At 26.4% G+C, this 12,549-nt stretch overlaps 1 protein-coding gene and 1 long non-coding RNA gene across 2 annotated transcripts; both read right to left on the bottom strand.

Moving 5' to 3' along the window:
• Positions 1–685: 685 nt before the first annotated feature.
• Positions 686–1,386, bottom strand: LOC135930420 (uncharacterized). The gene is made up of 3 exons (XR_010572762.1): positions 1,349–1,386; positions 1,225–1,298; positions 686–780 (listed from the first exon to the last, which is right to left on the bottom strand). It is a non-coding gene; the product is annotated as an uncharacterized LOC135930420 (long non-coding RNA).
• A 3,104-nt stretch (positions 1,387–4,490) lies between these two features.
• Positions 4,491–12,092, bottom strand: LOC135929656 (uncharacterized). The gene is made up of 2 exons (XM_065466343.1): positions 11,952–12,092; positions 4,491–7,008 (listed from the first exon to the last, which is right to left on the bottom strand). Exon 2 carries the CDS (start codon positions 6,933–6,935, stop codon positions 4,941–4,943), a length of 1,995 nt encoding a protein of 664 aa, XP_065322415.1. The 5' UTR covers positions 6,936–7,008; positions 11,952–12,092; the 3' UTR covers positions 4,491–4,940.
• Positions 12,093–12,549: the final 457 nt, after the last annotated feature.

Here is a 12,549-nt window from a genome sequence, read left to right as displayed (position 1 = left end):
TATATTATTTAATTTGGCATTCCAATCTGCAAATGACGTCATAAAGGATTTAATGAACGAGAAGTTAATAAAAAATTTTATTGCCAAAAGAAAAATAATTATATATTATAAAACATATTGTGAATTTCAAAATTTTGCAAGATATTATATTATAAAGTATAATATTATAAAATATTAATGAGTGTTCCGTTAAAATGATGATGGACGCGGCTAAATATTTTTGAATAGGACCAAATACCCTCGAAGAAAAAAGTCACTAGAAAAAACACTCTAATTTTAGGGGGGAATTTTACAGTGTTCAAGGACAAACCTCCGACCTAATTACCCCGGATAAAAATTCTCAAAAAATGAAAAATAGTGGATAGAAATTCATTAAATTGATTAATTTTATTAAATCTAGATAAATACATAGATGTTTATATAATCTCGGTTAAACATTTAGATAACAAGGACCAAGTAGAGAATGATTTATGGATAACCAATCGAACCCAGGACCCATGGTATGCACAAACTAGTGTTGTAATAAATTTTTGCTAAAAAAATAACATTAAGTGGTTACTTTTGAAAAAATGTAACTAGTTAAACTATAACTTAATAAAATGCATGTTCAGACCTGTAACTTAATAAAATGCATGTTCAGACCTGGATGGATTTAGGTGCTTTTCAAATGATTTTGATTAAGTTTCTCTTATCAAAGTTCCTGTAATATAGAATTCAAAATTCCTGAAAGCGGATTTGAAGCCCTGGTCTTATAGTGATAATACTTTTTTAAACGATGTACTAGAAAGAGATATATATTTTAAATATAAAAAAAATTAATAAATGATAAGAAAAAAGGGTCCTGGCTGGTTGAGTAGAAAAATTTCATTTTCTAACCAGGCGGGTAATTAATAAAGATTGTCCACACCCGGTGTTTAGCTTATTTTCCCTCTCTGCAACAGTCCTGACTTATAAAAATTTCTTTAAGGATCGGATCAACTGCTTTGAACCCGGCCTAGATCTGTGTCTCAAAATATATTTACAAAGGATGGGTTCTGCTCTACTTGTAATTATATTTAAAAAATTGACCCCGTATTTTTGCTACCTTTGAACTACCCTTAATTTATATTATTTTTTTGTATTTAAGTTTTTTAAAGATAAAATAAACCTGAATAAATTATTTAAGTTAAAATTTACTAAAGCCTAAATTTATTAAGAAACTATGGGAATATAAGATATAGAAACCGGAAATGTGTCAACTATTTATGATCAATCCCGCTTGGAGTGCCTGATTTCAAGCGCGTAGCCAGCAGGGGCTCCTAAACTAAAAAAAATGCAGATGATTAAGATATTTTTTTAAAAAGCCTACCTATCAAGTAATCGCGTATTTTATGAAGTTTAAGGAACCTATTATATAAGTGCTAGTTGAAATGGCAGAATGGCCCGAGAAAGACTTTCTTCAAGAGAAGATGCATTACTAGGTACTTAGACTTTACCCAATTTTCCTTTACATTAAAATGTATCAAAAGATTATTTAATTATTACTAGTATTTTATCCACGCATACTCTTTTAAAAGAATATTTATTTATGAATTTGATATTCACTTACCTTGACCACACTTGCACATTAATTATTGTAAGAAGAATATTATAAAATAAATATCTTTTATCCAATCCCATTTTTTTAGGCCTACATTTAGCCGTTAAACATAACCCATGAGATTTCCAAAAGAGCGCCAAATCCTTCTTTAATCTTTTGCCGAAATCTTGAGAGTTGTAGGTAATATTTTGTTGCCTAAAATATTAATTTATCAGTTTATTAATAATCGGTTGAATCGAGTGGGATAATCTAATAAGATTATATGGCTTATCCGTTAACACTTGCACAAATGAAATAATATGTTTTCTTAAACCTCATAAAAATCAAAACTTGCCACCAATTTTTTTTAAAAAAAACCTACCTAAATCAAGGTTTTAACTAACCAAATATTACCTAAACCCTCGAGATTTCGTTGGAAAACTGCAAAACATTCCCCCGTTTCGATACAAGGGATAAATATAATTTCCGTCTATAATCTTGATCCTTTTTAAAATCACCGCATTCGTAGTTTTTAACGATAATACCAAGTACTGATGAAATGATTTAAAACATTTGGCTCATTCATAAAGAGTTTGCCTGTAAAGACCTTGGCTGCTTGTATGCATTATTTTTTGATAATATTCCTGGGTAATCTATAACCATATGAATTTTTTTTTAAAATGTAAATTATAGATTAAAAATTGGGCCAATTTTTTCTAATATGTAACTCTTATAAAGTTATATACATTTTAAATGCTCAAAAAATTAATATTTATTGTATAAATTTTTTTACGGCACATATTTATTTAGCCGAAAAATATTCTTAAACACTGTATTATATAAACGGTTATATAGTGTTGTTAAACAGCGTTTTGAAGCGATTTTTTATAACAACTAACTCAATATTTTAGCTATAAAAATATCGCCCAAGCCTCGAGATTTAGATACTATATATATAGACCTTTGTTCTTTCTATGAGCAAAATCTTCAGGTTTGCGTTTATTTTTCTGGATGATATATTGAATTAGCCGTCTTTAAAAATCGGCTCAAAACTAGCCATTTAACAACACTACGGTTATATTCTTTTAATAATTTATAACAGCATTTTTGAGAATAAAATCATATTTATAAGAATTTATTTTATATTTAATAATTTTACATATTATTTAGGTCTTAAGTAAATTGTAGATTTTTTTAGCCACAAAGCCCTAATAAATTTACTAAATCTTGAATTTTTTTTTTTATTACCTCCCCACCTCTCCCATCTTAAAGCGAATTTCTGGCTATGCGCCTGCCTGGTTCTAAAACTAATCCTAAAAAATTAATATTTTACTTTATAATTTTTAATAATTTCAAAAAGTGTATTAATTTTTTTTTTTGCCAATAACTTATATAGATCCAATAAAATTATGGAATGTTATAACCAAAAAAATTAAATAATATTTTGCCAAAATAATAATTTTTTTTGAATCAATCCTATTTATATATTGATTTTAAAAAATTAATTTAATTTTAAGAAAAATGATGTAATATTAACTACAAGGACAATATCGTATTTTATTTTTTTTGATAAACTTAAAATTAAAAATAAAAAAGAGATTAAAGTGAGTATTAAATTTGTAAATTAAGAATTTTATTATTACTTGGATTGTAATCAATTTCCGTTAAGGATAAATTGTATTATCAAATTCACCTCTAATATACTAAATATTATGATATATCTTTGGCAACCCTTAATTATAAATTGAAAATGAGCCCAAAGTTGTATATTTGGCATGTGAATTAAAGTTGGAAAATTTTTTATATAAATATTTTTAATTTTCTATTACTAAGATAAATATCATCAACTTAATAAGTCACATTATATAAAAAAATATATATTGATTGAGACTCCTAACATATCTCACTTTCAAATTTTTAAAAAGATGACAAATGAAATAATAAACATAATATAAATTAGTATCCGCCATATTAATAAGGTTTGATTTTAATACCAATGCAGTAGCGTAACTAAACTTTTTCCTTTGGTAGTGCTCAATTATGATGCATTAAAATTACGTATTAGAAAGAATAGAGTATTAAGACCCAAAATTTTATTGCCTGGAGATTTTGCTAATAGATGGCATCCGTCACATTATTTTGGCTAAATTTTAACTAAGTCGTTTATAAAAATCGGCCTGAATCGAGCCTTTATTCTAGCTCATAACAGCATACATAATCATTTTTTAATGTATTTGCAAATATACCACATTAAATAATAATTATTAAATATGTAAAATGAATTTTGTTATGCAAATTTGGAAACATTTTCTGGAAGTTTTAAGAAATAGTTTGTTTTTTTTGAGAATTATCTTCTAAATTACTTTTAATAAAACAAATTTTTTTTGCCATTAATAATTATTCATAGACAATTTATTCTGTTAATGGAAATATTATATTGTCAAACATAGAAGTAGGTTATATAGTATTAAACCGATATAATGCTTTATAGATATCATAAAAGCGTTTGTCTAATTCCTTAAATTTTTTTTTTATAATATATCGGAATTTGAATATCAAATGAAAATTTCTTAAAAAAGTATTAAAGATGATTTTTTTAACGATTATTTGGACATAATAGGTATCATAAAAATAAATTTGAATATGAGAAACAATTGGATTTGTTTATAATTTTATAATAGCTTCCAAACAATATTTGATAACTTTGAAGGTTTTGATTTTATAGCCACATCTAGTGGTACAAAGAACTTTAATAGATTTTCATCAACTTCCATCAGTCCATTATTGATGAACCAATGACCAAAGAATAAATTACAAAAGTTTGTAAAATACTTAAAAAGAAACACTACACTTTGAAAAAAAGGTAATGTTGTACTATTCTAGTTATACCACTGTGTCAATTCAAAATTTTAATATATTGAATCTTATAAAAAATATTCATAAAAAAATAACTTTATTTTAAAACAAATTTTATTTTTATATCAATGGCATTTTGTAAATAATGTTATAAAAAAATTTATAAATATATTATGTAATAGATAGCACATATTTAATTTATTAGCTATAATAATTGAAGAGTAATGCTATAAATAAAGTGTTAAACATGAATGTTTATGCATTTTCTTTTATATAATATTATGTAAGGACAGATATAAATGGTGTGATAAAAAAACATCCTTGATAGTAATATAATTGAAATAAATACAAAAGTGCTATAAATTAAAAATATACGAACTAAATATCATTGTGCTATGTAATAATTAATGTTAATACCAATGTCTTACATCTTAATATTGTATTGTAATAGATATTAAAATATTTTATTCATTATGAGTGAAATATAAATAAATTTGTCTGTATAAAAAAAGTGAATCTAGGTGTATCACCTACTTATTGTTCTAAATCTTTTGAAAAAGGTAACCTTTTCATCTTTAGGAGTTGTTAAAGATTTATCATTCTTGGTCAGGGATGATGTAGATAATAATGGGGAATTTGTATTGTTGAATATAGAATTTTTTAAGCGTTTAATACTGTTAATGTGATTTGATGAATTTAACATGCCATGGTCAATATCTTTGATATGTTCTTTCTTTTTAAATTGCAATTCATTAGGTCTTAATAACTTATTTGAAGGTGTATCAGTGGCTTGTAATTTAGCATTTGAACATATGATATGGTCATTAATAAAAATCTGTGATAAATCATTTATTATTGAGGCAGGTGTATTGCAATTGTTAATAAGACCCTTTGTTAAAGTTACATCATTTTCTTCCACCTCACAACTAGTTACAAAAGCCTGATACTCTTCATTAGCCTGAGATGATATTTCAGAAGGATCTAAATTATGAATTTTAAGGCTCAATTTTTCAGAAATGGTTTTTATTAGCATAACCATATTGTTTGAAGAAGTAGGTGTCACATTGGGGGAATTAATTTTAGCTAAATTATTTATCAGATTGTTGTTTTGATGTTGGGATTTATGCTTACTGAATTGATTATGTTGGCAAAGCTGTGCAAAAGCGTATTTGCCAGCTAATGCAATTTCACTATTGAGAGGTGAATGATTAGGAGGGCTAGGTGAGGGTGTTGAATAAGAATCACTAGAAGATGATGTTGTACTAAATTTTTTAGAAGGCAAACTTAATCTCTCCTTTAAAATACTGTCAGGAGGAATAATATGAACACCACAAGTATTTTTGGATATTTCTAATAAAGGTTCACCAGCAGGCTGATTTATTTGATCAATATCATTATTATTAATGTCAGTGCTTGATTTCGATGAGGATTTATTCACTTTAAAACATCCAGCTCTGTGTCTATGAATAGGTTTATGGATTAATTCATCGGTGTCAGAGTTAATAATATTTGAGGTTATTATCTCATTGCTTTGACAATTTTTAATTCGGGTAAAAAGTTTTCTCCTTTTACGTGAGCCATTACATCCACATACACAAGCTTCACATGTGCACTTTGAAATAGAAACTGCGGACTTCTTATTATCACATGATTTGGGGGATAATATCGCACCATTGTTTAATAAAGAATACCATTTTTTGGATGCAGTCGTTAGTGGACACCAATAATCACTTTCAGAGTCAGGTCTAGGTTGAATTTTAGGTTTATCAGTCTTAGATTTTTTTTGGGTAAAAAACTTTTTATAATACCCACTAATTTCATTTCTTTTGCCACTATTTGATGTTGATTTTATAGAATGTTCATCATTAGGGAAAGATTTGGATTTACGTGTTTTTCGAACTGGGGGTGCAGTATGAGGATGAAATAGCATTTCAGGGCCAGAACCCAATCTTTCATCCTCAAATATTATAGGCATAGGTGTTATTACTCTTGAACGTTCAGATAGTGACCTGAATCTTCTGCCATTACCATTTACATTAGGAGTAATACTGGAATTGGGATAAGGCTGGATTATAACACCTGTATTACATTTCTGAGAAGTATTTTTGTATGATAAAACTATGTTAGGAGGCAGTAGTAATTGATTTTTGCTGGATGAATTGTAAGAACTATTATAGTTTTTAGAATTATAAGAATTAGGCATGACCCCATTAAGAACTACAGTGGTGGGGGTTTTATAAATTTTGTTAGAATCGCCAACAATGGATGATGATGAGGATGATGAAGTATTGTGGTGCTTATTACTGTAATTTTTGTAATAATCTGAATTTAATTTGCGCTGTTGAGATATATTGTTCGGCGCGAAGTAGGCTCTTTGAGAAGGATCAAACATTGCTTGCTTCTGCTGTTGGCCATAGTGATTGAGAGAATAATTGGATTTTGGAAGAGGAGTGGGGTAACCTTTACTAGGTCGGGAATAGAGGGAATAATTTGATTTGATGACCGGAACAAGAAGAGCCATTTAACAAGAGATTTATGATTTAAATATGATCCAAATATTTTTCATGATGCCCAAAAATTAATGTTCAGAATCTCTGGAAGTAAATAAAAATTTAATAATTTCATAAATAAATTCATTTTCTGACAAATGAAAATTATGATTTATTTTTAATTCTCAAATTTTTTACGCTAATTTTTTTTGTAATAAAATACGATTGATAATGATTTAATTTATAAGAATGAAAAAAAAAAAATAATGAAATGAAAATTATTTGTAAAAACTTAAAAAATAAATAATTTTTAAAATGCGGGAAAAAAAAGATATAAACAATTTTAATTTTTACGGATAAAAATAAATAAATAAAATCCAATTTACATAAATAATTTATTACCCGGTAGAACCTGTCTAATGTGACCTATTTACAATCAGGAAAACTGGCTTTTTGCAGAAACTTCTTAACGGAGAAAAAAAATTTCGGCTGAAACCCTTAATTCATATTTTCGCGTTTGTTTAGGAAAAATAAGTTAGAAATACGAGATAAAAAAAAACTCCCATGAATTATATTTTACTCATTACAATAAAAACAGGTGTAAAAAATAAATAAAATTAAACTTTTTTTATACTAAACACTAAACATATATGATGCCTGTCTATTTTGAGCACTTATAAATATTAAACTTGATTTTAGTCATTTAAATCCTGATTTTCCTTGTGGTACCAATAACTTTAATTATTAATGGAATCAAATGGTCAAGTCCGATCTCTTATATACCATTCACCCAAATTAAAATGACTCTTACGGGATTCGAACCCAGAATATTCTAAATGAACAAGTGTTACCTCGATCCTATCAAAATTTGGTCCGTTCAATTATCATATGTTATATCTAATATCTAAACATTAAACCAAAAAAAATAAATAGTTAATCAAATAAATAAAAAGGATGATGCAATTTGTTTGTATTGACGTTTTGTTTAAAAAAAAAGGATAAATGAATGAATGAATGTTATTGATAAAAATAATTTGGAACGTTGCCAAAATGTGAAGAAATAATATATTTATTTTTTTAATTTATATTTTAAATAAAAATATCATGGTTGGCTTGTTTCCAATACACATTATTACGTAATAAAATCATTTTATTAACTTTTGTTAGGAAAAAAAAAAGATCATTTTATCAACTAACTCAGCTCACTATAAATTTATTTTTGATAATCTTAGATTTTGTTATTCTTTGCTTTTATTTTCCATTCATATTTTATATATTGTTTTAAAAATATTTCTCTTCATTAGTTATCTTTTAATATCATTTTATTCATATAAATATAATCCTTTTCTTGTATAGTAAAAGGTAAAGGTAGGAATGAATGAAGTGAGGCCAGAGGTCTAATCTTAAAAGATGGGCGTGCGAGTTTAAAAAAAATTTTAAACTTCTATTTGTTAAAAATCATGCAAAAATTTTAACATTTTATTACCAAAGTTCTGACAACCGAGGATGTTGTCGTCGGAAGAAATTTGAAGTTAAAAAAAAATATATCTAGAAAAAAGGTGGATTTAATTTGCATGAAAGAATATCGACGTGGGTGAAAATCTGATTTTACCCTTTCCTTCCACAAAAAAAGCAAAGAGAATTCAATTAAAGGGTATTTAAATTATAAATGCAAAGTTTAAAAATAAATAGGATCAGCGTCAAAAATTAAAACAGAGAGAGGATGTTGTTAAGCATAAAATTTACAGACTTATTTTATAAACGTCAAATTAGCCCTTAAAAATTTATTATTTAAGGAAAAGGATATATTTCAAGCGGATATACTACTTTAGCGGAAACGACAAGAAAAAGATTTACCAAGGCAATAGCTAGAAAAGTATTGACAATTTCAGCACTAGAGCTTCTTCTGAAAGAAGATTTACCATTACTTAAAGGTTTTTAGAACAAGGAAGAACGTGGTTGAATAAAATGTGGATTCATTATTATTTTGTATCACAAATAATATTAATTTTTATTTTCTTCATGATTATTTTATTTGATCAAATAAATTTTTTAATTATAATTTAAATTGAATAATTTTTTCCCCCTAAATTATAAAATTTTTTTGTAGGGGCAGGCATAGCGTTGAAACTGAATCATTTATTTATATTCTTAAAAAAAATGGAAATAATGGGAATATTTAGATTTTGTATAGGCGGGCGAACCAGTAAAATATTTTAGACTAATGGGCGGTCGGTTATATTTTTAGGGGGGGTTGGAAAATTTTTAAACATTAGGCGAGTGGGCTAAAACCCACCCATTGCAGATTTCTAAGGCAAATCCCCATTTTGTGTTTTTCTATATGTAAGTACTGTATTTCCTATATCATCAATAAAAATGGTAATACTATACACAAATCCTTTATTTGGTGTGATCTCTCAGCTAAAATATAGGAAATATTCTTTTTTAGAAATGGTCACCTGAAAAAATATTGAAAAATGGATATAAAACATATTCAACCAAAGATATATGCTATTTTACCTCAAAATTCAATAAAAATGGCAGAAAGTTAAGTTAGCTTGTAAAATATGACTACTGAGAAAAACATCAGGCCAAAATGTTCTCAAGTTTTATTTGCAGTAACAATCTAGAAAATCGCTGGGGTGTTGCAATATCCTATTATTTTTTAAAAAAAATGTGGTAACCTCGGATGGGATTAAATATAAGAATCCCTAGTAAAAATTCTGACTACTTAAAACTGATATAAGAACAACATTTGATTCCATCTTAAAATGTATCTTCACGTCTGACCGATCAGAGTTAGGCCAAATTAGACTAAGATTGGCCCCTGACATGTCAATCAATAAAAAAATATATATTACGAAATTACAGTTGATTTTCGGATAGTAGTGAAAAAAAGTGGCGTGCAACCACAAGAAGGAAAATTATTTTAAAAAATAAAGTCCATTTTAAGATTTCAGAATTCAAGTTATTTATATTTAAAAAAAATTTAATTATCATTTTTTTTTTCAAATTTGTCGTGTTATGTGTCACACTAAGTTTTTTTATGCTCTAAGCAAATTTTTCAAATATTTTTTTTTTAGTCATATCAAATTTTTATAAAAAGGTTTTATATAATAAAAAGACAATCCTTTCCTAAATTTATCAATTTTATTAATAATAAATTGTTTTAAAATAAAAAAAATATAATAAATAATACAAAAAAAGCGCTATTATTTTCAATTTCGCGCCAATTATCTAGCTAATTAAAATAATTTTTTAAAATTATAAATCATTGGGGAAAGGTGTATAATTCTTTTTTTTTATTTTTTGAGATCAGCAATTTTATAATGTGGTTTAATTTTTTAAGTCCCCTTCCAAATTTTAAAAACTCGAGTTTGCTTTTACCGGCTTTTTAGCCGGATTATTTTTGATCGGGCCGGTTTTTATATTTTTGATTATTTCATGACCTAAACACGTTAAATAATTTTGGTTTCTTTTTGTAAATGGTTTTTAAAGGCAAAGAGATGCGAACGATGTTTAATTAGCCAGTCAGGAATTTTTTTAAAGATTTTTTTTTCGGGCCAAAAAATAATTTTGACTAAAACGCATTTTTCAAAAAAAAATTGTGATGAAGATGGGCGAAATTTACTTGGAAGGCCCTATCCATCTAAATATTCTCTCCTTGTGGCCTATTAACGACAAATAAATTTTTAAATTTACAAAAAAAAATAATAGTGAAAGGAATAAGGACTGAAAAAGTTGCACGAAAGGCAAATTCTAATTTATCAATTATATACGGTATCCATTTTGTAAATATTTGAACAGTGTCTAGACTCATGGATTGGAGGGGGGGTGCAGAGAGTAGTTTGTTTACCTTTATTATACTTATTTAAACAACTTGTTATTTTTTTTAAAAATTAATAATTAAGTAGTTCTGTTTTCTTTGTCTCTATTTAAATATTATTATATATTTTTTTAAGATCATAATGGGGAGAAAACGACAATATTTTTATGACAAATCGTTTTTTTTAATTGAATTTTTCATAAATATCGTACCGAAATCGATATCGAAAAACATTTCATTTTTGCCCATGTATATAATTATAATCATTATTCTTATTGCTAATAAAGTAGTCATATTACAAACAAAATATAAAATTTTGTGAAATCATAATTTATTTTAACAAAAACTATATGAGAATCCAATCTGACCAACTCGTATCGATCTGACTGACATAATCCGAGATTCGGTTCGTGTTACTCTTATTTTTAAAATTTTAATTTGGGTTGAACTAGAAATTTTCTTGGATCATCCGAAAAAATCGAAATTTTATCGGATTCTACTAAAGGGAATAAGAGGGGGGGGGGTGAGATAAGAGCTTTATTTGAATAAAATTGGAGGGCGTGGAGTAGTTTTGATTTTCCTTACTTTGTTGGTAATTTGTGTGGGGGAAGGGGGTAAAATATCCGAGTGGAGTAAAATCGTCATTGGAAGGGAGTGTGTAGAATTTGCTGGGTTTTATCATATCTTATATAAATTTCAATAATTTAGTTTAGCAAATGTTAAGACTTAATAAATAAGCTTTTTTTTATATTAAAAAACACTAAAAATTTGATTTTTTAAATTATTTAAATCAAAAATCAGAGGCCTGCCGGCGCGGATCGTAAACCCAACCCGGCTCGAAAAATATTAGATTTTAAAAATCCGATGCGGGCTTAAAAATTATAAAAAATCTTGGCAGGGCTGGCTTTACCTGCTGAAAGATTCACATGATTAAGCGCTTAATATTCATTTACTTATCATATTTTCAATTTCCCGTTTATAATATTTTACAAAATACAAGCCTAAAAACATTCAAAATAACGAAATTCTTAAAAATTATGAGCCGGTCCGAAATAATGATCAAAAATAAAAACTTTAGGGGCTAAAAAATTCCTTAAAAAATGATAATCTCTGAAAATTCAGCTGGCCTGAAATTTTGGCCCTCTGTTTTTTTAGATAAATAATTTTTTAAGGACAAAGAAACAACAAATTTAAATCATGAAAAATTATCAAATGTTTTTACCTTTATTCCTGGAAATTAATAAGATATTTGTTTTTTCTAAATATAATTTTTCGTGAAAAAAATATTTAAAATTTAAATAATTAATTAATTAAATCACTTTAAAAGATTAAAAAAATTTTAAAAAAAATATAATAGTATTATTTTATTTTAAATTTAAAAAAAAACTAATATTTGTTTTGTTTTAAAAAAACATTGTTTTTTATTTGTCTAAAAAAAACGTAAACGTAAGTTAAAAAAAAAAATAAGATACGTAATAAAAAAAATTAATATAATATAATATGAGAATCGATAACGAGAAAAGAAGGCCAGACCTGCCAACGCAATTTGTGTTTTTTGGCCAATATTTCAGAATAAATAAATTATATTTTATATTCACGTGTAAAATATAAAACGTAAGAATCTACAACACTTTCTTCTTTTATTTTTTGTATGACGAAGACGACAATTATGTTACAAACAAAATACAACAATTCCAATAAGAACATTATTTTAAAAAATCCAATAATTGTGTGTAGCAAATGTTTTTCATTCATAAAATTTGGTCCAATAAAAAAAAAGAATATTGTAAATGTATAATTTTGTAGTAAACATCATGGTT

This window comes from Gordionus sp. m RMFG-2023, chromosome 5, assembly GCF_954871325.1.
Source record: "Gordionus sp. m RMFG-2023 chromosome 5, tfGorSpeb1-WG-v2, whole genome shotgun sequence".
In the NCBI taxonomy this organism is placed as follows: domain Eukaryota; kingdom Metazoa; phylum Nematomorpha; class Gordioida; order Chordodea; family Parachordodidae; genus Gordionus; species Gordionus sp. m RMFG-2023.
The sequence above is the reverse complement of the archived record's forward strand: the minus strand, read 5'-3'. Positions and strand labels throughout refer to the sequence as shown.